This window comes from Rana temporaria, chromosome 7 (genome assembly GCF_905171775.1).
Source record: "Rana temporaria chromosome 7, aRanTem1.1, whole genome shotgun sequence".
In the NCBI taxonomy this organism is placed as follows: domain Eukaryota; kingdom Metazoa; phylum Chordata; class Amphibia; order Anura; family Ranidae; genus Rana; species Rana temporaria.
The window spans coordinates 132,368,608-132,395,758 of NC_053495.1; the positions used below are offsets into that span (position 1 = coordinate 132,368,608).

Consider the following 27,151-nt stretch of genomic DNA (forward strand, 5'->3'; position numbering starts at 1 on the left):
CTGCCGGGCCTTTAGCCGTGGATCCCAGCTGCGCATGCGCAGCTGCAATCAGCAGCGCATTGCGAGGGGAATATCTCCTAAACCGTACAGGTTTAGGAGATATTCTTTACACCTACAGGTAAACCTTATTATAGGCTTACCTGTAGGTAAAAGTAGTAGTAAAGAGTTTAAGCACCTTTAAGCACCCTGCGTATTCCAATGTGTGAGGTACGATTAATAATTGACACTCCTAAAGATCGGAGCGTTTGTCTGTGTGTCAGGAATAAGTGCGATTTTGCACATGTTCTGCAACATACAGTAACATGAACCAAGCCTTGGACTGGGGTGCCTCAAGACCGAAAATACTTTTTAAGGGCGCCCGACTAGAAAAAGGTTGAGAAACACTGGTCTAAACCATGCTCAAAAAAAAAAAAAGTCTGTAACTCTTGTGACAATCAATCCTAGCATTGTCCATTATATACAGTACAATATACTTATATTTTCTATATTATTTCCCAGTGGAAGTGTTTGAATGTATGCTGCCCATACACACAGGGTTTACCTTATTTGCAATGCTTGTGATGAATGACTTGATATCCAGGTTGGTTGGGCAGCTCTTTTGACAAGGAGCATCTGCACATTTCAGACATCTGAAAGATAAGAGGCAGTGATAAATCATATGTGTTATGAAGCATTGTCTTTTACAGCGAAAGTATGAAGCCATCAAAGCTAAGAGGTTGTGAACTCAACAACTGAATTACATGAAGCAAATTAGATTGTAAATAAGGATCAATAATAGCCATCACATCCCCAGGTACAACTAAATCTTATAAAATAGCAATATTTGCTAAAAATAAATAAATGTAGAATGTCATCATACTGAGAGGATTTTTTTTCTGTAAACAAATGCAGTACAAGACACCATTCTTTATTCCTCTGGGGGGGGGGGGGTTTAATCCTTCTAATAGGGTCTAAAAGGGTCAATAATTCCAAAAGTAATATTTCAGTCAAAAATGCATTATGAATTGGCTAACTTATCTTCTATTTTTTATATCTCATTGAGATTATAATGCTGAGACCTCCCAGCAATAGTTACTAGTACTAGAGTGGGTACTCCCTCTCCTTCTTTGTCATTGTTCAAAATATAATGTAGTAATGTAGCGGATGGTTGCTACTAGTTACGATCATCCACCATATACACCCTGCTGCCCGAAATTCATTTTTTTTTTTTGTCTGTTTATTTGGGGGATATAACTTGGTTGGGGAAGAGGTATGGGATGCCCAAAGAACAGATCGCGTTTACCATCAGTATTAAAGAATTATTGAATCAGTTGCACTTAACCACTTCAATACCCGTGTATAGACATATGATGTCCACAAGGTGGCTCTGCCGTCTTCGGGCCTCCCAGCCACTAGGGGGCATGCCGCATCCCTCGGGTGCCGATGCGCGTGCCTGGCGGCCGCAATGTCCGCCAGGTACCCGCGATCGGAAGTTACAGAGCCAGGGACGTGGATCTCTGTGTGATCTCTGTGTGTAAACACATAGATCCAAGTCCCTGCTGTGTGACTGGCAATCGCGGGTGCATGACGGACATTGTAGCCGCCGGGCACGCGGGCCAGGAAGCCAAGCATGTCATATGACGGCCTCCCAGAGGGACAGAGTGTTCCTGCGGCTGTCATATTACTATGGCTGGGTAGGGAAGTGGTTAAGGAAAATGCTCGTAGGTTTCAGCAAATTACATTTCTCATCCTACAGCAAGAATAAAATAAAACATTACATGGAATCCCCTCAAAATTTATACCAGACCCTTTGATTCTGGTATGGACTAAGGATAAGCGGGATCCTCAAAAAAAGTACTGGGGTCCCCCTAAAAATCCATACCAGGCCCTTAATTTGAGCATGCGGCCTGCCTGGCCAGGAAAGGTTGGTACAAACATGTCCCCCCCAAACTATATCATGACACATGTTCTCAATATGGGTGGTCACCCCTGACAAAGTACATGGTCCCTATGATGAAGACAAGAGGAGGGCCCCCAGTTAAGGGTCCCTTCATTAAAAAAAGGACTGTAACCTAGGAATAAAAACACCCAAATGTTTGACACATTGGGGTGGATTCAAGAAGCAATTGCGCCTGTGTAACCATAGGTTACACAGCGCAATTGCTTACTTGCCCGGCGTAACGAGTGCTCCTGATTCAGGAACCGCATTACGCCGACTGCAGCCTAAGATCAGCGCGGCATAAGGCTCTTATGCCCGCATATCTTAGGCTGCATTCTAGCGATGAGCGTTCCCGTTGTGCTCAGTGTATAGTATGCAAATTGCATACTAACACCGATTCACAACGTTGCGTGAGCCCTGCGTACGCAATTTACGTTGTTTACGTACGGCGGTTTTCGCGCAAGGCTGCCCCTGCTATTAGCAGGAGCAGCCCATGTTACGTATACCCGTCATTCCCGCGTCGCAAAATTTGAATTTTACGTAGTTTGCGTAAGTGAATCGTGAATGGCGCTGGACGCCATTCACGTTCACTTTGAAGCAAATGACGTCCTTGCGACGTCATTTGCCGCAATGCACGTCGGGAAACTTTCCCGATGGAGCATGCACTCTACGCTGGGCGTGGGAACGCGCCTAATTTAAATGATTCCCGCCCCCTACGGGATCATTTAAATTGCGTGCTCTTGCGCCCGGCATTTTGCCGGCGCGCCCGCGCAATTTACGGAGCTTATGCTCCGTGAATCGAGGGCAGCACAAAAAAATTGCGGGGGCGCAGGGCAAAATCGTTGCCCTGCGCCTCCGTAATAAATGCGCAAATCTCTTTGAATCCGGCCCATTGTTTATTAACCTCAATGTCAGATACTTGTACCCCTACCTGCGCAGGCCAATTTTCAGATTTCAGTAATTTGTCATTTTGAATGACAATTACTCGTCATGTAACTCTGTACTAAAATAAATTTTTTTATGATTTTTTTGAGTGAGTGAGTGAGTAACTTGTATAGCGCTACAAATGCGAACTGAATCGCCTCAAGGCACTTTGCATCCAGTGTCGTACTGATCCTTCAGAAGAGGTGGGTCTTTAGTTTTTTTTTAAAAGCCCAATGGTTTTCTTCCATGCGAATGGTCGTGGGTAGAGCATTCCAAAGCCGAGGTCCTTGGACTGCAAATCAACGTTCTCCCTTAGATTTGTAGTGAGATTTGGGGCTTTGGAGAAGGTTTGGGTGGGTTGAACGGAGCACGCCTAAGTATTAAGGAGCGTTTCCTTGTGCGCATTTGTGGGTGAGGCAGAGTGTCTTGAATGTGATCCGTTCAAGACACTTGTACATGCAAAATCTGGTATTTCGGTAGTCCTAAGTAGAGGGAGTTTGCGTAGTCGAGTCGTCAATTGATGATTGTTCCAACCACTACTGCTGTATTCTCTTCCGGGATGAAGGGGATAAGTCTACGTAGCATGCGGAAAAGATGGTGAGAACCGCTGACTACTGCTCCTATTTGTGCGTCCATTGTCATGTCTGAGTCAAAGATGACTCTGAGGCTTTTGACTTTGTTTCTTGGGTTGATGGTTTGTCCAAGGATGGTGGGTGGTGTCCATGTGGTCCTAGAATTATATTTACGATTTGCGTGAAGGATAAGGAGTTCTGTTTTGGATCCATTGAGTTTGAGTGAGCTTTCAGTCATCCAATTATCGATCAGTGTGAGGAATTTTCCTAGTTCCTGATATTGGTGTTTTTTGTTGGTAATTGGAAAGTAAAGTTGCGTGTCATCAGCATAAGAGTGGTAGCGCAGGTCCTGTTTGCTGATGATTTGAAGGAGTGGGCGGATGTAGATGTTGAAGAGTACAGGGGAAAGGGGTGATCCTTGAGGGACTCTGCATGTAATGGTCTGTGTTTCTGACGTGAAGCCTCCTAGTTTCACGTTCTGTGTTCGATTTTCTTGGAAGGATGCGAACCACGGTAGGGTTCAGAGATTTATGTTGAAGATTTTTAATCACTGCTGTTTTTTTTTTTTTTATGAAAAAAGATCATACATTTTGAGAAAATATATATATATATATATATATATATATATATATATATATATATATATATATATATATATATATTTCTTTCTGTTATAAAATTTTGAAAAAAGTAATTTTTCTTCTACACCGATGGCACTGAGGCTGCATTTATGGGCACTGATAAGCCACACTGATGGGGCTTCACTGATATCAGGGCGCTTTCTGTCAGTGTAAATAATGTACTCACTTGTGCCCTCACAGATCGGCTCTCCTTTCGTCACATGCTATTTCTGTGATTGGCCCTTCACCCTGAACTGTGATCCACTGTATCCAAGGCACACTGAGCGCACAGAGTGCACCTGATGCGTGGCCCAGGGGGGCACACAGTAGGGACATCCTCCCAGAACTGGAGAGACGTGCAGCTAGGGATGCAAGTGCTGTCAGCACTTGCTGCTTCCTTATGAACAATTGACAGTGGGAAGCTGTTATATATAGAAGTGGTAGAAATTTTGCTTCTATATATAATGCTCATCTCCTGCTGAATAGGTTGCCAAGCAGCAAATGTCTGGGCATTTGGACAAATGTCTAAACAGCCAAAGTTCAATACAGATCTAGATGAACCATTGGTGGTTCATCCCTATAGAAGCTGAACTTTAGAATATACAGCTAAGTGAATCAGAAGAGTGGCTCGCACCCCTTTTCCTGCTCTACATTGTACAGTGTCAATTAGAAAGAAAGAAGCTAATGGGGTGTTGTCGCTTTAGAAATCTTAGAATACCCGGCAAACGCAATGTAAAAGTAGCATTTTTCATTAAATGTGTATTTTTTCAGGAATGGAAATATAATAAACAATATGTAATGGAAAAGCACTGACAATAATACTTTTGATAGTAGTTTCATCATATAGAACATTTAGCTCATATGGGGGGGGGGAACAGAATCAACATGTGTGTTATTGCCATCATAAGTATTTAAGTCTGCTTAGCTAATTTTATTTACTCTGACAACAATTATCAAGCAGCTCATTCCCCAAAGCAGTTTCTGGGGACAGGAGACAGCTAGGAAGATGTATCTATTTTGGGATAGAAATTAGACTACTGCAAAAACAATCTCTACAAATCTAGCAACAATGTAGGGAAAACTGGACATCTTGGCATTTAAGTTTGGCATTATTTATTTCTAGTAAGTAATAATAGCACTGCTGAAATTGCTTCAGAGATAAAGAGAGAAAGAGGAAAAACACTTGCAGCTGTAGTAAGTGTTGAACCTCCCCTTGATGCACAGTGCACTTGCAGAATCAGAATGCATACTTAGAATGGGGTTGCCTGCACTTAGAAACTGGATGTTTATTTGCTTTTATAAAAATATTTTATCAAATAGACATCTATTTCTTACATTGCTCAGCCTTCACATGGTCCTTAATCACAGCTCACGCTTCCAAAGATTTTAGAGAAAAGTACTGTATGTACAATGACAGAATGTACAATATATGCATACAATGGCAAAGACACAAGGCCTTTTGATTTCAGCATGTCCATTCACCAAGTGATGCCACAACGGTCCATACCTCCCAACTGTCCTGGATTGCCCGTAAAAGTTCTGCTGTGGGAAGTCTGTCCCGCGTCCTGGGCACCTTCATTCCGGGACAATACAATGTCCTGGAATTGCCTCCTTGGCTGACCTGATGCCCCCTAATAAATGCCACTGCATTGCCGCTACCCTTCACTTCCTGCTGTGCTGTACTAGTTCTGGCCAAAACCAATTAATTTCACCCCCAGACGCTGCCTAGCTTACTGCCAAAACAACTGGTTGCTAGGCACGGCCTGCCTGGCGTCTAACAACCAGTGATGTCACGACGAGGAGGAGAGTGGAGCCCCAGCATTCAGAGCGAGCCAGGGGAGCATTCCTCCTCCTCACGCCTAAGCTCTGCCTCCGACTCCGCCCCCAACTCCGAGTTTTCCTTAAAGGCTGTTCCTGCACTGGAAGAAAGGTAGGAGAAATGCTCCCTGCACTGCCCTGACTCTAAGTACGCTCATGGTCACTCTGCTCCCTCCCATACACTGCCCACCTCCAGTCATGCTGTACTGCCCTCTACTACCACCCCCTCCCATCATACTGCCCTCCGCTGCCACCCTGCACTCTGTACACAGCTCACGCCAGAACCCTGCACTCTGTACACAGCTCACGCCAGAACCCTGCACTCTGTACACAGCTCATCCCGGAACCCTGCACTCTGTACACAGCTCATCCCGGAACCCTGCACTCTGTATGTAATGAACTCCAAACACTGCATGCTTTTATCCTTTTTTAACATGAATGTGCTGGGGTTTGTATGTATCCATGAGACCCTGCTTGCTTGTGGAACAATAATAAAGACATATTTTATAGGTACAAGAAAGCTCAAGTTTTATTTAACACCCATTAAGCTCCTCCCACTGCCAGAAGTTTGGCCACGCCTACATTTGCCGCAGCACGCTATGCAAGGTTACTACCTTTCTTAAGTGTCCCTTGGGAGTTATGACAACCCCTGCAACACAGACGTCCATTTGGATTTATGGTGCCTCCCACCTACAGATTTAGCATGAACTCCTGTTGTTCAAGACAATCTGTAGCCACTAGGTATATTTGTATAAAGGGCCACAGTCTGGCACCTGTTATGTCTGAAGAACAGTAATCTTGCCCTTTGTTTAGAAAGTTTGGAGACCCCCTGTTTTAGAGTGACCATCAAAAAATGTTGTTTAAATCTTGTATTCCTGGGCTAGCAATTTTACTGTCTGAAAACACACTGTCATTGAGAAATATGCTTGCCAAATTATATTTGTGACACATTACTAGTGATACTTTATTTGGGAATAAAAACACTCATAATAAATACAAAGTCAAAGAACATAAGCTACAAATCTATTGTATACAGGCCTTCAAGACTGAATGCTACAGAACTTCTACTTGCCATATAAATCGCATTCTCTGAAGTGTCGGTCAATTCTGCATTCATACAGTAGTTGTAAAGTGATAATACATTAGTGATTGCAGCGGGAAGCCAAATCATCCATGCACCTCTCATACCATTTGACACTTGCATTTAAATGAATTGTATTTGCTTACAGAGTCATTTTGCGGCTATTGACATAGGAGACTAACAAAGATAATACCTCCGAAATTATACAATAGTTCATACCTGTGATTACTTTGTATTCTATTCATGTTTTGTAATGTATTTAACAGTGCCTAGTAAATCTACAATTGGTTTAAATTAAAGGAAGTCTTTCATGAGAAATACATAGATTGTGATTGCTGTATTGCACTAGAAGTAAATACATGTCTTTTAAAGTTCAAGTTTTTTTTCTACATTGCAGCCTCTTTATGTACCAATAAGCCCAAAAATGTATCTCTGTTGCAGAAAAGAATGTATTTTAGGACACTCTTAGTCCCCCTCTATAGAAAATAAATCATTTAACCATCCTGAAGAAGTATATTTCTGGAAGCCTACAACACTCACCATGCAAAGCTGCACTAAGAGGGAGATTTGGGGGTAGGATTTTTGCTAGGAGGGGGTGGGGAGATAACACTAGGGGTTGGAAATTTGGGGAAGAGGATTTGAGCTACAAGTGGGGATTTGGGGGGGGGGGATAGCAAAATTATTTATGCCAAGAGTGGGGATTTGGGGGAAAGATTTGTGCTAGGAAGGGGGATTTAGGGGAGGATTTATATTAGAAGGGAAAATTTGGGAGATGCTTTACGCTAGGGGTGGAGATTTGGGGAAGAGGATAGTGATAGTGATTTTTGGTGCAAGGAAGATTTGGGGGGATTTAAGATGGAAGGTAATATTTGGGGGCAAATCCTTTTTTTGGGGGGGTGTGCAGTTTGTCACTTTCACCTTGAGTGATAGATGGCTTTGTCCCAGCACTACTCTGACTGCACACAAGGCACTTAAAAGATCGTCTCCTCCCCAAATAACACTGAGCTGAGATCAGACTCCCTTACAGGCACAGCCTTGATCTGCACAATGTGTAGCTGGCTGCTATGTTGCAGTTCTAACCTGTGAAATACCCATATTGTATTGGCAGCTGCAGTAGCCAGCTACAAACACTAGTAACACTACAAACACTGTAAAAGGATACCAATCTCAGTCATGTGCTGTGTGGGGAGGAGGAGATCACTTAAGTGCCCTTCCAGCAGTAACCTCAACTCTGCTGACCACTTTCCTCTGCACTGCTGACCTCTATCTTCTGTCCTTTTGACCCCTGTCCTCTGCCATGTTAACCCCTGAACATTGCCTTGATAACCCACTGTACACTGCTCTGCATACTAATGGCCTCTGTACACAGCCCTACAAACTGCTAACCCTATCCTCTGCCCTGCCGATTCCTTGTACACTGCCTTACTTTTTTTTGGAAACAAAAAAACACTTTTTGGAAGCAGCAGCAAAGAAAAAATAAGACAACACTAAAGTTAGCCCATTTTTTTTTAAATTGTGAAAAATAATGTTAGGCAAAGTAAATTTATACCCAACATGTCACGCTTCAAATTTACGCCCGCTCGTGGAATGGCGACAAACTTTTACCCTTAAAAATCTTGATAGGCAAAGTTTAAAAAATTCTACAGGTTGCATGTTTTGAGTTACAGAGGAGACCTAGGGATACAATTATTGCTCTTGCTCTAACAATCGCGGCGGTACCTCACATGTGTGGTTTGAACACTGTTTTCATATGCGTTTTCATATGCGGGCGCTGGTCAGGTATGCGTGACCAGCACGCGAGCTTGTCGGGACCGGGTGCTTTAGAAAATTATTTTTCTCATTTTACTTTATTTTGGGTCACTTTTATTCCTATTACAAGGAGTGTAAACAAAAAAATGACAGGTCCTCTTCAATATGAGATCTGGGGTCAAAAATACCTCAGATCTCATATATAAAAAAAGTCACGCCCAATGCTCTTAAAGGAAGTGACGTTTTGACGTTGCTTCTGCCCTGCAGTGGTATGGAGACGGGTGGGGGCCATCGTCTCAAGGCCACTGACAGAAGAGGATCCGATCGCCTCCGCCACTGCCGATGGCTTCCGTAAGTGGTGGGAGGGGGGGGCTCCGATAAAAGTGATCTTGTGGCATATTCGCTGCAGAGACCACTTTTATCTGAAAGAGAACCGCCCACTCTTAAAGAGGGTACCAGGGTAATGGTAACTAGCTGCTATCATAACAACAGTATTCCTCTTCAAAGTAGCGACGTATAACGGCGGCGGGTGGTCCAGAAGTGGTTAAATAGTTTTGATAAATCTAAAAGATTGTGCAGCAATTGTATCTAGTATATTTTTCCTAAAGATTTTTGCTGGGAGAGGGATTTGGACTGTAAATATGGGGAATTTTTGCATTTTTGTTTGGGGGGAATTTCGCCATGCAAAAAGGTATTTGTGCTTGGGGAGTGTGATTGTTGATGATGTTCTCCTATTATACAGTTTTAATAAATCTAAAGGAGATTGTACAGCAACTGTATTGTACATGTTCCCCAGTAAGGTGTCTTTTTTTTTTTTGCATATTAGCTAAAAAAAAATTGACTTGACATTGATTTCAATAGAGTTCACGCTTGGCACCCAAACATCTTTGAATTTCATTGATTCCTGCTAGAACTGTACCCAGGGCAGTTCCACTCATCACTATTCCTCAACACTCCTGAGAAAAGATCCTCATGTCGGGTACACAACCGTTTTTTTGGGTTGTAAAAAATTAAGTTTTTTTTTTATGTCATTAAAAACAATCTTGTGTGGGCTCCAGAGTATTTTTCACGATGTAAAAAATGGGCATTAAAAATTTAGAACATGCTCAAATTTTTCACAACGTTTTTAACGTTGTAAAAAATGGTCGTGTGTGGGCTTTAACGACATGAAAAAAAAACGCACATGCTCAGAAGTTATGAGACGGGAGTGCTCGTTCTGGTAAAACTAGCGGTCATAATGGAGTAAGCACATTCATCACGCTGTAACGGACTGAAAAGTGGGAATCGTCTTTTACTAACACAAAATCAGCAAAAGCAGCCCCAAGGGTGGCGCCATCCGAATGGAACTTCCCCTGTATAGTGCCGTTGTATGTCACCGCGCTTTGCTAGAGCATTTTTTTTTTCACTATCGTGTGTAGACAAGGCCGTTTTAACGATCGGGTTAAAATAGTTTTTTTTCTAGAATCTAGACCATTAAAAACTTAATTTTTCGCATCCCGAAAAACGCTCATGTGTACATGGCATAAGTGTTACATACCCTGAAAGCTTGTCCTCAAAAATTGTATGTTTGCGCAAATAAAAAAGGTATCATGGACAGTACTCAATTGTTTTTCGCCTAATAGGGGACAAGAAACCCACCATACAAATGTTAATAATACCCCCCTTTTCCAAATACATAACAGCAATCTACCACATCCTCTCAATGGTATCATGCAAACACGTCACACCAGCACAATAATTACTGCATATTTTTTTTCTTTCAGCCAAAACACTATATTAAGTCTCTGACAATGCGCATGATAAATGCAGTGAGAATGTGCAAACCTTAATATTGGTTATCCAAACAACTGTCTAACATGAAAGACTGGTTTGCTATACTGAAAAAAAACACTAAAATTGAGGAATGTATCCATATGGCACAGGGCAGGCTAGATTGATCAATCTTGGGTATTTTGGATACAAAACCATCACAGCTAACAAACAAGATATTCAACCAAAACATTTAACTAACCAAATAATAGACCCTAGACATATGAGATATAATCAACTAATTGAGCCAGCGTCAAGTAACACACCAGATGTTTGGATAATAGACACCCATGGCCCTGAATTGTGTGTGTGCGCACACGTGCGTGCGTGTGTAGGGGGGCACACACCTGGATGAAACAACACACCAAATGCAAAAAAATGTGAACCTAAACCCCCCCCCCCCCCCAAAAAAAAAAAACTCCTAGCTACACATTCTTTCTACTATCCACACCAAAGCACCTACAGCAACACCTTTTAATCTATAATCCATCTCCTATACCCCCATCCAAATCAACCCTTTTTTTTTTTACTTTCCCTACCTTTCTTTGCTGCCCCCTCCATGTTTTTTTTCCTTCTATTTATCCTCTTAGGTGAGCTACATTATTTTTAAAATGTACATTTCCTGCACTAGTAAGTACTAATGAAAAAACAATATGGCAAAATAGCAATTGTTTATAATGCATATAGTATATGATTTAGCAAACTAAATGTCATCCAGTTAAGATTTAGATATATTTAAACTCAATATTCTACTAAAATAATGAAAGTAATACCAGCATCACATTTAAAAAAAGAAATGACTAAGCAAATCTGATACACCGGTTTTAAACAATTTGACAGCTTATATGATGCAAAACTGTGAAGGGTAATGCTGGTATTTAGTATAAATCAAATCGGGAGAATCAACAAAAATGTTGCCCCATCTGAATATTTTTACTGAGATCTGTTGGAATGCAATTAAAAACATCAGTTATGACTCCCTAATTATAGAATTCTATGGAGATTGGACAAATATTCATTCATGTGTTGAGACACATATAAAAGAATATGTTCAGTTTGCTGCTTAGTGATTTGGGTCGTTTTTCAATATTGAAATTGCGTTTATGATGCAATTTATGTCAAAAAACGTTCCCATAAACTATAACTTGTTAAAATTACTAAAGACATAAATGACAGCACAACTAGATCATACACTATGGGCTAGATTCAGAGAGGAGATACGCCGGCGTATCTCCAGATACGCCGTCATATCTCTGAGTCCGGACGGTCGTATCTATGCGCCTGATTCATAGAATCAGTTACGCATAGATTTCCCTAAGATACGACCGGCGTAAGTGTTTTACACCGTCGTATCTTAGGCTGCATATTTACGCTGGCCGCTAGGTGGCACTTCCGTATAGTGAAGAATATGCAAATGAGCTAGATACGCCGATTCAGAAACGTACGTCCGGCCAGTGCATTATTTACGTTGTTTACGTTAGGCTTTTTTCAGCGTATAGTTACCCCTGCTATATGAGGCGTATCCTATTTTAAGTATGGCCGTCGTTCCCGCGTCAAGTTTTTTTAAAATTTTACTTTGTTTGTGTAAGTCGTTCGCGAATAGGGATGTACGTAATTTACGTTCACGCCGAAAGCAATGAGGTTTTGCGGCGGATTTTCGAGCATGCACACTGGGATTTTTTCACGAACGGCGCATGCGCGGTTCGTAAAAAACGTCATATACGCGGGGTCACAGTTAATATACATAAAACACGCCCACATCATTCACATTTGAATTAAGCGGGCTTACGCCGACACAGATACGTTACGCCGCCGTAACTAAGGGCGCAAGTTCTTGCTGAATACAGAACTTGCGCCCTAAATTATGGCGGCGTAACATATCTGAGATACGTTACACCGGGCATAAAGATAGACGAGTCTATCTGAATCTAGCCCTATATGTTCACTGCATAGACACATTTTGCTCAAGAACATCCTCTCAGACTACTGATTTGACAATGAAGGAGCAGCAGCAGCACTGTTATGCCATCACTATGCCCCATCTCTCAGGATATTACATGTATACTGCTTACCTCCTAATGTTTCCCCATCTTCTAAAGGAGAGCAGGTGATTGATTATAGGTGGTGGAAATCAGAACACATTTAGGCGCCTTGGCTAGTACAGGGGGTTCCCGACTTATGAACATCTGAGTTGCGAATGACCCCTACTTACGAACGGGACCCGAGTGACCTCACGTGGCCTAGTGCGACCTCCAGATCCCCGGTATTTCCTGCGCCGCGGCCCCGCGGAGGTGCACCGCGGCCAGCTGGCCTGCCTGAACTTGGATCGCATCCATCTCCCTGCTGTGCCATCAGGTAAGCTGCCCGGCATATATGCATATGTATATGCATATGTATATGCCTATGTATACAGTACTTGTACCCGATGTCGCCAAAATCACTGTGCTGCCTTCAGTCCTCCCCTTTCCCCCCCTCCCCACATACCTCTCTCTGCAAGGCTCTGTCTTCTGGACTCTGTCCTCCCCCACCGGCCGCCGAGTCTGTCTCATGTCCCTGCCGCCATTATACACAGTGAGAGGGGTGAGCTGTGCTCTTCCCATCTCAGCTGTGACAGGAGTTCTAGCACAGTGCTAGGACTCCTGTTTTGGAGGTGACAGGGTCAATAAAGTGAACCTGTCACCTCCAGTTGCTATTACACAGGGAATTATTTTCTCCTGTGTGATAGCAATAAAGTTAAGTGAAAAAAAAATATAACAAAAAATAAATAAAAATAAAATAATAATAAATAATTAAATTAATAAAATAAAAAAGCAATTAAAAAGAATAAGAAAAATAATATTAAAAATAAGAAAATTATAAAAAAAAAGAGACGACAAACGACAAGCTACAATTAATTAAAAAAAAAGTCATAGTAAAAATAAAGTAAAAAAAAAAAAAAAGAAACAAAACATATTTGAACTCTGTATCCTCATTAGATGGATTTAATCTCACTTCCTGTCTCTGAGACAGGAAGACAGGAAGACAGGATTTGCACTTAAAAAAGGTACATTTCCGACATAAAAACAAATTTGACTTAAGAACAAACCTACAGTCCCTATCTTGTTCGTAACCCGGGGACCCCCTGTATAAGAAATGAAAAAAATATATACGGTATTTATATGAATACTTTACCTAGGAATTTAGCTCTTCCAAATAGATTTTCCTATTGTAGTCAGATGAGTTAAAAATAAGTTCTGTTTGGTCACCGTGAGGTTGCTGATTACGTTTGATACATTTTAGTAAAGGTATTGGGTGTATGCAGTGATACTACATATTTTGTGTTAAACATAATAAATGCAATTTATTTTATTTGAAACATTTTACAGTTACAAAAGAGAGATGCTAATTGTCACTAAAGATACATTTATATTTACAGCACTCGAAACATGAAACGCTTCTACAACTCAATCAAAATGAGTAGAATGTTGACTTTGAAGTGAACAGACAGAGAAAATGACTCATGTTTGAAGACTATCCTGCCATTTCTGGAGAGCTTATTGCAATCATTTTAATTGCACAGTTTTTAACCCTAGCTTGCTTTATTGCATTCAGTATTTGGTTCTTGCAAACGTACAAAAATAATTTACAGAGGTACAGTTTAACCAGAGGCATGTTTAACCTACTGAAAGGATTATTTGAAGAATGTTTCCAAGTACTAAAGAAGAATATAAAATGTATACAATTACCCCTTAGCAAAATGTTATTTTTTCAACACTGAAAGTGCAAGTCCACCTTTGAGTAATATAAATAAACAATTTTTAACTGGAGTTGATCCCAAAATTTGGACAGCATTGGACAATGTCCCAATTCAAATCCAAATTTCAGAGTAATTTAGATGGTTCAGTTTCATATATGGCTCAGGCATCTTCACTTTTTAATCTGCCTGTGCTGTTGCCTTAGCTTGACTTCCAGTGCAAATTGGTCCCACCTTTCAATCCTCCCTGATTAAATGTTTTTAGGCATTCCAAGGATGCTAAAAGCCGCTGCTGGTTTTTCAAATTTTTCAGTATCTATCCAACGTCTGTGATGAGAATTTGTTTAATAAAATGGGTGGTCTGTACCATCTTGTGAGAATTGTGTGCTCACATTCTTGAGTAGCTATGTTTATTGATCCTATATGAGCGTACATATATATATGTTTTCCCATTCAGTTGTTGAATCAATTTGTTGATAGTAAAAAAAGTTCTACCTGTTTTTTAATTTATTAAAAGTCAGCAGCTAAAAAAGCATAGCTGCTGATTTAATAAACCGACACTTACCTGCCCCATGGTCCAGCGATGTGGCCGCCCGGAGGCTTGCTCCTTTCCCCCTACTCGGCGCTGTCATGGTAACTGTGGGCACCCGGTTGTAACAGCTTACGGCATCACGGCCGGGTGCGCACTCTGCATGCATGAGTCGCGCTGCGCTCTCCTATTGGCCAGTCGATCTTCTGGGGTCTGAGTTGTGTCCCAGAAGATTTCTGGCAGGGAGGGGCCGCCTAGGGCAAGTGGAGACATCGCCTAGGCGGCAGAGGATAGGAAGCAGGAAGTGGGACAGGACGTCCCACGAAAAAAAAAGGGTACACACTCCCCCCCAAAAAATGACATGCTGGGGGCGAGCAGTGCTTAAAGCGGAATTTCCACTTTTGGGTCGAACTCCACTTTAAGGTCTTGTTCCCATGCTTGGCATAACGTACTGGAGAAATATTTTTTTTTCTTTAAAAAGAGACATGTATAGAATTGATATAAGGTGTCTCGTAGGGGGGTCTCATCAATGCCTGAAATGATTCCCGTCTGGTTAAATGGTGTTTAATTTGCATGTACTTCCATTGTCCTCCCCTGCCCATGTCATTGGGTAAGCCCCGCTTGCCAGAGAAAGCAGGTGCTTACCCAATGACATGGGCGGGGGACCCTGCCCCGTGGTGTCACAGAGCGGGGTCACACTCCCACGTCATTGGGTAAGCCCAGCTTTCCGGGGCTTACCCTATGATGTGGACGGGTGAACCCGGCCCCTCTTATGTGTCATGGAGGTTTCGTGTGGAGTAGAGACTGCAGCATCGCTGGACATCGCATCACCGCGGGACATAGGATTACAATGCTGGTATGTTTTTTTTATTTTCTATTACATTTTTTTAACAAAGGACTTATCCCAACTGTCTGTGTGTTTTTTTTACAATTTTTTACACTTTCTTTGTGAAATGGTAGGGGTACAATGTACCCTGTTACCAATTCACATGGGGCGCCAGAATCTGGGGACCCCCTTTGTTAAAGGGGGCTTTCAGATTCTGATAAACCCCCCGCCCTCATACCCCCACAACCACCATGTTGAGGGCATGTGGCCTGGAACAGTTCAGGAGGGGGGGCACGCTCTCATCCCCCCTCTTTTCCTGTGGCCTTTCAGGTTGCGTGCTCAGATAAGGGTCTGGGATGGATTTTTGGGGGGACCACACACCATTTTTTTTATTTTGGTGTGGGGTTCCCCTTAATATCTATACCAGACCTGAAGTGCCTGATATGGAATTTGGGGGGAACCCCACTTTTTTAGTTGTTTTTTAGTTTGGGCTCCCCTTAATATTCATACCCAAGCCAAATGGCCTAGTAATGGACTGGGGGAGACCCCTGACGTTTTTTTCAATGACTTTGATCTGTATTGCCGGGACCCAACAATTGATGAATAGCCGCGAGTAGATTTAAATTACTTTTTTCCTTTAGAAATTACAGTTTGTGCAGGGATAGTTCTAAACAGGGGAAACATGCGCTACTTTAAGGCATACTATACACCCCCCCCCCCCCGGTACAAAATTTAAAGGAATATTTCACTTTTATTGTTTCATTTTAAGCATTTTTTTAAATCACTGCTTCCGTAAAAACAGACGTTTTAAAAAAAATTGCATTGATGCATGTCCCCGGGGCAGGACCCAGGTCTCCGAACACATTTTATGACAATAACTTGCATATTAACCTTTAAAATTAGCACTTTAGATTTCTCCCATAGACTTTTAAAGGGTGTTCCGCGGCTTTTCGAATCTGCTGCGAACACCCCAAATTGTTCACTGTTCGCCGAATGGGTGAACAGCCAATGTTCGTGACTCATCCCTACTCATCACTGAGTGACCAATGGCAGAGGGGCCTTTACCACGTAATCAGCTGTTGGCCAATAATAGCTGTTTGCAGAAGTTATCATAAGCTGGTTATCGTTTTTTTTCCCTCATGCTGTCAGCGTTTGGCGACTTATAGTATTGGACTATTCTCCAAGGGAGTCTTAAAGTCCTATTTTGATTGTTCCGTAGGAAGTGATGAATTTCGAGATACTTGTAGTAGTCTAAGTTGGGGATTCCATATTCAATTTGTAATGCTCAAAAGGTTTGTTATAGCTGGGCCTATTAGAAGGTCTTCTACAGTCTCTATGCATTTAGATGGCCAAGGTGTGATTTTAAGGTTTGGTATAATATTTGAGAGGCTAAGAATGGGAAGAGGAAGCTTTGCATTAGATGTGTCTTTAATTGGTGACTCTGAAATCTGCGTCCATGTTTCCAATGCCACACTGATAGAGGGCGAGAGCATGGAGTAAGAGGTTGTATTAAAATGTTTAGCTAACATAAAGTTGTACATATTGTCGCCCTGTACTTGTGAATTTTCTAATTCTGCCCATAGTGTGGTAGCATTGGAAGGGAACCATGCTTTGGGTGAGGATAACAGCTTTGCGGTAGTCTTTAATTACTATATGACCCATACCTCCTGCAATTCTTGTAAGAATGAGTTTACTAAAAGCGCAGTGTTTTTAGAAAGAAAGAATTGGACACTGGAATAGGTAAGGTTCTAAACAGGTATAAGACCCCTTTCACAGTGGAGGCGTTTTTCAGGCACTTTAGTGCTACAAATAGCGCCTGTAAAGCGACTGAAATAAGCCTCATCTGCAATCCCAGTGTGAAATCTCGAGTGCTTTCAAAAAGAATCCAGCAAGCAGCTTCTTAGGCACTTTAGGAGCAGTGTATATACCTCTCCTAAAGCGCCCCCTGCCCATTGAAATCAATGGGCAGCGCCGCTGAAGCTCCTCGGCAGCGTCACTTTTAACCCTTTATTCGCCCGCTAGCATGGGTCTAAAGTGCCCTGCTAGCACCCGAAAAGCACCACAAAAACGACGGTAAAGGGCCGCTAAAACTAGCAGTGCTTTACCGCTGACGCCCGGGCGCTGGCAGTGTGAAAGGGCTCTAAGAGTTGAGGGAGAAATAACATTTTATATAATGCCAATATTCCGGACCAAGTTAATTCTGTTTTTGCCATATTATGGAGCTTTGTTTTTAGGGTAGTATTAAAATGGTATATAGTTAGAAGTTACCAAGTTCTTTAATTGGGGGGGGGGGTAAGAGTTATTCCTAAATATTCCTGCTTGTTTCCATACATTAGGGAAATGAGGAGATACGCTTCTTTTTAGAGGGTCCAGTTATACCTAGATCTAGTATGAGGGAATAAGAATTATGGACTTTATAGTACGACACTTGATTGAATAAGGTTAATGCATTGTGTACCGAAGCCAGGGATTTTTCCACATCGGTTAACATCAAAATGATGTCATCTGCAAATAGGCATATAGGCCCAGATTCACAAAGCACTTACGCCGACGTATCTCGATATACGCCACGTAAGTTTAACTATGCGCCGTCGTATCTGTGCCCCGTGCCCACAGAACTAGATATGCCTGAAAATAGGCTTTATCCGACTGACGTAACTTTCCTATGCCGGCGTATCGTGGGCGCATATTTACGCTGGCCGCCTTATTGCAAATATGCAAATGAGGGAGATACATCGATTCACGAACGTAGTTGCGCCCGGCGCATAATATACGCGGTTTGCGTAAGGCTTACGTCCGGCGTATAGTTATTCCCTATCTATGAGGCGCAACTCAAGCAAAGGTATGGACCAGGGAACAGTCGTAGGCAGTGATTCGACGTATCTTAGGGAGTAGTTTCGACGGGATTCTGAGCATGCACACTGGGTTGCGTCCACGGGACGGCGCATGCGCCGTTCATTTTAAGTACTTGTCTGTCACTCGGCCCATCATTAGCATGGGGTCACACCTCATTTGCATGGCTCATGCCCACTTCCACCTACGCTGGCTTACGCCAAGGAAATCCGGCGTAGATTTGGGGGCGAGTGCTTTGTGAATCCAGTGCTTGCATCTGTGCGCTGCGTCGGCGTAGCGTATATTAGATACGCTACGCCCGCATAAATATGCGCCGATTTCTGTGAATCCGGGCCATAGTGTTCATCTTGTTTTCACGCAAAAAACAGAGATGTTGGGATGGGAGTGTATGTCTATGGCCAGTGATTCCATCAGTAAGTTAAAAATGAACGGGGAGAGGGGACAATCCTGCCTTGTACCATTTGTTATGGGGAACGGGTTGGATAAAACTCCAGAGGCAAGTACTTGTGCAGATGTAGAGTGCCATTGTGGCCGAGTAAATAGGGCCTTGGAAACCAAAAGCTAAATGTCCTACTTTTAGAACCGTTTTAAGAGTTGAACTAAAATGACAGCCCCAAAAGGATTCATCTAAAACTGGTATGTGCAAGGATGTGTAACTGGAATTTATGTACAATATGCATGTGCATTCTGATGATGTGTGTTTGTATTATATTAGCACTTCACTTGGCACGGTGTTGCAATAATTTGATGTTACCTAGTAGGGAAAAGCGTACGCCCTTTGCAGAAAGAAGAGCTTCTGGGGTGGTGACATCAAAGGAGAAGGGAAAAGTTAATCGGCTGCAGACAAGGTTGTTGAAGAAATTAGGGCGAAAGGAGGAAAAGTGGTGGCCATTTATGAGGACCTGATCGTTGGCTTAACCCTTTTTGGGTAATATGCTGTTGCTGAACAAGACAGTGTATGGCAATATTGTTTGGCGAGTTCAACACTGACGGGGAGTGGGTTGCGAGACACACATGGTGCAGTGTGAAGACTAATTATCACCCTTTGGAGGATTCTTTTGTGCTTTATGGACATTTTTTAGCACTATTATTGTTTCAGATGGACTTTTTTCACTGAATTTCCATTCATTTTCTCCATTATATTGTATATTATATGAGCACTGCTGATCACTTTAGCTTTTTTCTGTGGTGATATTTTACATAAGTTCCTATGTTACATTTCTGCCTCCGTACCAATAATTGGTGAGTAAATCAGCATCATCATAACCTCTGATGGAGCAGGAAGCTGACCAATGAAGTAGCAATGCCAAGTTAGAAAGTATCACAAGAATGGATAGTCAAATTACAAATTTCAGGTAAAGCATTAAACTACACATATTTCAACCATATATTCATGTATTCAGCTGTTTTATTGGAGTCCCACTTTAAGTACAGGGACCTCTGGTGATTAATTTAAAAACAAAGGTGAACATAGCTTGATTTTATGTAAGCTAATACATTTTGCCTTGACTGAGGTTTCCTATTAATGTAATCCAGCTTTCTAAATAAAATACTAGCAGCACCATTTTATTTGGCAATATTAAAAAAGCCTTGAGCAGTATAAATTAAATTACATTAATTTAGCATGATAATTCCTCTTCAACAAATCATGCTAAAACATTTTCCCCAGTCATTTTTATGCATAACAAACTAATAAGCATGTAGCATGAAACAGGCAGATATTCAAGTTAGAGAAAGCTATAATTAACTTGAGGTTTTTTTTTTTCTTCCTTCATACAACTTGGTAACAAAACATAAATGGAGTAGAAAGATGCTGCTTGGCAGCTGAAAAGCCATTGCAAAGATTACTAGTTATGGCTACGAATGTCTTCACCAAATCATTTCTCTTTTAATTATTGAGCTGCTGCAGTTTGCATATAAACAGCTGCTGAAAATGTCACATGCAAATGAAAAGGGGAGAGGGGAGGGGGCACAAAACCAAAATCGTAGCATACTTCTGTTTATTTATTTATTTTTTATTACCGTGAATATGCCACCACAGACGGGCTCCTATAATAATACCATCTTGCAATTCTCTGAGCACTGTACAGACTAAAGTGCATCACACTGCCATTAATCCCACTTATCATTTTGACAGCTCAGTAATTACACTACTGCTATAGCCAGGTAGGCCTAATAAAATATCAACTGCTGAGTTAGAGTACATGCTGGAAAGATGTTTTATTAAACTTGGGGGGTTTGATCATCAAGTGACATTACTGTCGACCTATTTTTCTATTTGACAATAAATTATACTTTGACCATGCCATAATAGATATTACAAAGTGCATTTGCCAAATAGAAAAGAAAAAAAAAGTACTGCATTCCACTAAGCTAAGCAAATGGCATAAATAAAAGAGCAGGAAAGGCATGCCAAAATGTTATTACCTAAATTGTTTTAAATGATTGATAACTTGAGAAATCACATCCATACTGTTTAAGGGACAGTAAAGCAAATTGCAACAACCGTGACTGCTACATAATTTTTCCATCAAGTACCATTTAAATTAAACTTCCAAGGCTCAAACTCACCTTTTTAAATTTGTCTTTTCCTATTCAGGTTACATTTTTATTAGAAACATTAAAACTGATTATTGTTTTGCATGGAATTAAAATGCAAACCCTTGATTTAATATATTTTCAGAGAGAGAGGGGGGGAGAGAGAGAGAGAGGGAGAGATATAGAGACAGAGATATAGAGAAAGAATGAGCAGAAAAGAGAGTAGTAAGATATGAAAAAAAATAATGCAAGAAAGAAAAGTGACTATGTTTGCAAGAAGAGAGAAATAAAAAGCAACAGTGGAATAAGGGAAAGAAAAGGTAAATGAGAAGTGTTATTAGATTTAGCTTTAAACTGCAAATTTACAGACAAGAAGCCCTCAAATTAAGTCTGGTGTGTTACCAGACTTAATTTGAGGGCTTCTTGTTCATGGTTTTTTTGGCACAAAAATATTAAAATATAACTAATTGCAAAACTGTTTTTTGTTTTTTGGCGAGGTGGAGAGGGATTAGAACAGCTGTCAGTTTTTTATTTCCCTCTGTGCCCCCATTAGGCAGTTTTGCCATCTCTAATCATCCTGTTTACTGTTATCACCGAGAGTGAAGGTGAGAAAAATGACCAAATTTTGGGTTGTCACCAAAGCAGGAATTGGGGGGAAATCTTCCAATGGGGATACTAGTTCTGGTGACAACCAGTATTTCCCTCACTTTGATTGGATTTTCACTGATTTTCCAAAATTAATGCGTGGGGTGTCCCCCCAAATTCCACACCAGGCCCTTCAGATCTGGTAAGGATATTACGGGGAACCCTGTGCCAATTTTTTTTTTTCAAATGGTGTAGGGGTCCCCCTCAAAATCCAGTTGCGATGCATGCTGGGTGCCCTCCCTCTCCCCTCCTTCCTATACACTTTGGGGGTGGGGGATTGGGCATGTGCTTTCACCGGTGCCATGCCTCCTGCGCTATGCGTGTGATGTCTGGTGGGCGCCCTTCATGCAGGCCTGGGATATTTCAGCTGGGCTGACATGTGGGGAGTAGTTACGCCGCCTGCCATGCGGTCTCTCCTTCACTGTCATGCCAGTGTGACGCTGGATGGGATCCTGGCTACTGGGCTCATCCTGCAGTTCCCCTTCAGTGACCGTTCTCCAAGCAGTTCCAGTCTGCACTTCAGTTTTGGTTCCTATCCCATCAGGACCTATTTGGATAAATACATAGCAAGCCCTTGAAGTATTTCCAGTTCCACTTTCTCTACAACAAGCATCTTTACTATTTCTCTATTTCCTTATTCCTTACTCTAGCTTTTATTCTTCTTTCCGGATTTCAGGAATCCCATCTTCGCCTCCCTATTCTTACTATATGGACACTTCAGCACTCATTCTGCTCACCTTGGTGACATGTTTCACAATATTTTTATATTGTGGTGATGGGTTTACTCTATATTATATTCTTTCTATTTATACCATTATGGTAACAAAATGACTTACTTTATTGTATACAATATAGAAGCTCCATCTACAGTTATATCAAGATTCTTTCATACAAACAGACTTTTTTGGAGGACTGCGTGTGTGCTCCTGCATGTGACATCCTCCCCATGTTAAGGGCATGTGGCCTGGTACGGTTCAGGAGGGGGGGGGCGCTCTCCTGTCCCCCTTTTTTTTCCTGTGGCCTGCCAGGTTGCGTGTTTGGATAAGCGTCTGATATGGATTTTTGGAGGGACCCCTACGCCATTTTTTTTAAATTTGGCGCACGGTTTCCTTTAATATCCATACCAGACCTAAAGGACCTGGTATGGAATTTGAGGGGACCCACATGCATTTTTTTTTTATTTTGGTTTGTGTTTTTTTCAATGACTTATCTGTATTCGTGGGACCCGATAATTCATTATAGCGGCGAGTATTTTTTTTTTTGTTTATAAAATATTTTATTGAGAGAAAATGCTTCAATAAGAAAGACAAAAGTACACACAAAGTCATCTGAAAACAGGCGCAGAATAAAGATCAAGAGAGAGAACAATGCATGGATGATCAAAACAATACATTTTTTCAAATTTTTAAAGAAAGAAAATGAAAGAAGTAAAAGAGGGAAAAAGGGGGAAAACAAGGAAAAAAGGAGGAAGATGATATAGATGGTAGCGAGGTAGATATGATCGGAAAGAGGGAGCGAATAAGATGAAGAACAGAAGTACTGGCTCACGGCAGACCGAGACAAAAAGCCTCAGTAACAACAAATAGCATATACTAGGGTTGTCCCGATACCAATTTTTTAGGACTGAGTACAAGTACCGATACTTTTTTTTAAGTACTCACCGATACCGAATACCGATACTTTTTTTTAAATGTGTCTCCATATGCAGCCATGTCCCCCCACAGATGCAGCCATGTCCCCCTACAGATGCAGCCATGTCCCCCCCCATATCCAGCCATGTCTCCCCCCACAGATCCAGCCATGTCTCCCCCCATATCCAGCCATGTCCCCCCATGCAGCAATGTCTCCCACCATATCCAGCCATTGTCTCCCCCCATATGCAGCCATTGTCTCCCCCCATATCCAGCCATGTCCCCCATAGTCTCCCCCCATATGCAGCCATTGTCTCCCCCCATATCCAGCCATTGTCTCCCCCCATATGCAGCCATTGTCTTCCCCCATATCCAGCCATTGTCTTCCCCCATATCCAGCCATTGTCTTCCCCCATATCCAGCCATTGTCTTCCCCCATATGCAGCCATTGTCTTCCCCCATATCCAGCCATTGTCTCCCCCCATATGCAGCCATTGTCTCCCCCCATATGCAGCCATTGTCTCCCATATGCAGCCATTGTCTCCCATATGCAGCCATTGTCTTCCCCCATAGCCAGCTATTGTCTTCCCCCATATCCAGCCATTGTCTTCCCCCATATCCAGCCATTGTCTCCCCCCATATGCAGCCATTGTCTTCCCCCATATCCAGCCATTGTCTTCCCCCATATCCAGCCATTGTCTTCCCCCATATCCAGCCATTGTCTCCCATATGCAGCCATTGTCTTCCCCCATATCCAGCCATTGTCTTCCCCCATATCCAGCCATTGTCTCCCATATGCAGCCATTGTCTCCCATATGCAGCCATTGTCTCCCCCCATATCCCCCTTACCTGCATCCGCGCTGCCGCCGACTGTTTAATACGTGCAGGGGAACATTACAGCTGTAATGATTTGTGCCGCACTGCGTACAGACACTCCCCCTTGCTCGGGATTGGACAGTTCACCCGAGCAAGGGGGAGTGTCTATACGTGGCGCGGCGCCAATCATTACAGCTGTAATGTTCCCTGCGCGTATTAAACAGTCGGCGGCAGCGCGGATGCGGCGGGATGCGACGTAACGGCGGCGGGATGCAGCGTAACGGCGGCGGGGGGGGAGTATTCTATTTCGGTATCGGGGGTATTTGCGGGAGTACGAGTACTCCCGCAAATACTCGGAATCGGTCCCGATACCGATACTAGTATCTGTCAGATTTTGTACAGGTTCATTAAATAACATTGCTTGAATTTTTGCACAGACTATCATATTTCTAATATTTGTAGAGAGTGTATATAAGGCAGCATACTAGCAAATCTGTTTTAGAAACTTTGTGCATAAATATGACACAGACGTAAATGTATAACATGTGGAATAAAAATAAATAGAAGAAAAATCAGGTGGGAACGTGAAAAGTGAGAATGTTAATAGTGTAGTTATTTTTTAAATGTAGCAGATCACAACACCCATTAGTAACTTCTAACAACCTAAAACTACACCGGTCAACATATTGTAATCTAGTTACAATATATAAAAAACAAACAATCACCTTCTCCTGGAACCGTTGGGCAGAAATCTGCCCAACAGGGACATAAATGGCAATAAAAACCCAACAGGGGTTCTTTCACCACCCTACCCCAAAAAAGGAATTGATGAGGTATGCCACATTTAGTATGCTGTAGTTCGATTAGTGATGGCTTTATTTTGCTGTTCTTGCTTTGGAAAATTATACTATTGAATGTATTTTTCTCTTTTACAAATAACTGATGTATTCAACCTTTACAGTGCCAAATACTTGTATTTATTTATAAATTATACATAAAACATATTGTATTGTGAAAAAAAACATATTGTAAACTTGGTTAGTCTAGGGGTTAGTCTAGGGGTGCTAAAAAAAAAAACCTTTGGAATAAGTAGTCCCGGTCAGCTGAAAATGTTACTAATTCTGTGTAACTAACACAGGTAAATTGATTTGTCATTGAATCTCTTAAAATAGACTGATTGGGGTGGGCAGACAGGAAAACCTTTAGATGCCTGCACTTCTCCTATCCACACCATGGGGCTGATTTGTTGAACAGATCTCCAGAGTCTCTTTCACGAATTGCATCTCAAAAACTGTTTTTCCCAGTCTTATACACTCTTTATACCCTGTCATAGGCTTCATGCCTTCTTCAGCTATTGTCGTTTTGAGGTCTGCTATATAAAACTTCATGTGGAACACCAACTCTGGAGACTAAAAATGTGATATACTGTCTGTCAATAAGCTACAAAACTTTAATTTCCAGAATAAGCCCTATGCATTATCTTCCTTTGTGGAGAGAGAATGTCTGCTTCTGCAATTTGGAATATCATCTCAGGAGCTGTCCACCTCTCTGCCACATAGCAGGTCTGATGCACTTACATGCCCCTCTTTGCCCCATCTGCTATTACCAATGTGGCAGCAAATTAAATTGTGGGGGACTAGGGATTCTCAACTGCCTTGATCTGAGCCCTTGATCCTTTTATCCCATCATTTGGTGGTAAATCTGTTGGACTCATATTGTTTAATAATGGTTTGACAGATTATGCCCTCCTCGCATTCTTTTGGTTGTCCTCCTTGAAGCTTTTTTGGTTCAAAACTCTAATGCCCTGTATACACGATCGGTTAGGTCTGATAAAAACGGTCCGATGGACCATTTTCATCGGACAAAACGATCGTGTGTGGGCCACATCGTTTTTTTTCCCCATCTGTGAAAAAAAAATAGAACCTCATAAAATTTTCTGATGGTTAAAAAACCGATAGAAAAAAAACAATCGTTTGTGGGGAAATCAATCGGTGAAAAATCCACGCATGCTCAAAATCAAGTCGACGCATGCTCGGAAGCATTGAACTTAATTTCTCTCTGCACGTCGTACTGTTTTATGTCACCGCGTTGGACACGATCGGATTTTTAACTGATGGTGTGTAGGGAAGACTGATGAAAGTCAGCTTCTTCGGATATCTGATGAAAAAATCCATCGGTCCGTTTTCATCGGATGAACCGATCGTGTGTATGTGGCATTACAGCCTACATAATGCTAAAGTAAGCTTTTATGGGCAAAGAAAAAAGTGAAATGCAGAAAGAGACCAAAGAATAATGAAATAGAAAGTTGCAAGATTAAGAATTCATGCTCCCCCCCCCCTAGAATATATGAGATCGTACACTGACACAAAACCATTCACCATGAGTTAAAGTACGCAGAATTCTCCCTAGTGAGGACACAGACCACAATATAAAGTTTACAGATTTTTTTTACATTTTGCTAATGCTTTAGAAAACTAAAGTAAATGTTTTGCCTAGAGTTGGGCAAAACATAAAATTAAATCTTTTAGCAGGCTATAAAATTCAAGAAAACTTTGATGATATTTTTCATATATAACGTAGACCCTTGTTGCAAGCCAAGGAAAACTGCATGAGCAAGCATAAAAAAAAACACATTGTTTTTATCTTATAGTATGAGCTTCAAATTAAATTTCATAAGCTCTTAGCCCCATATCATAACAAAGAGATAAGAATGGCCTAAATGTCACTTGTTAGATGCATTAGGACCTTTGACACAAACAATCCATGTTCTTTAAAAATGGAAGGCAGAGCTTAAAGAAGGTTAACGTCGTCAGCCAGTTTAATGGGAAATTGTGCAGCTGTTCCAACCTGGTACTAATTAACCCGTGGTTTTATTACTGCAGTTTTAATGAGGACATAAAAGATCATCATTGTATAAAACAACATTAATATGCATTTGCTTTTTCGGTTTTATGTATTTAACAACACTGCCTTTTTAGAGTTCTAGCATCCTTATTTTAGCTTTCTAAATTACTTTTAATTACCAAAATGTTGTATTATTATGCAACTACAATGAAGTAGTATGCTCTGTTATCTTAAAATTGGACAGA

General features: G+C 41.6%; 1 protein-coding gene across 1 annotated transcript in view; it reads right to left on the reverse strand.

Moving 5' to 3' along the window:
* DPYD (dihydropyrimidine dehydrogenase) overlaps nucleotides 1-27,151 on the reverse strand; it is a 1,498,502-nt gene that overhangs the window by 1,116,643 nt on the left and 354,708 nt on the right. Inside the window, exon 4 of the mRNA XM_040359980.1 lies at nucleotides 542-629. Coding sequence (XP_040215914.1) covers nucleotides 542-629 — 88 coding nt within the window. The remainder of the gene's footprint in view (nucleotides 1-541; nucleotides 630-27,151) is intronic.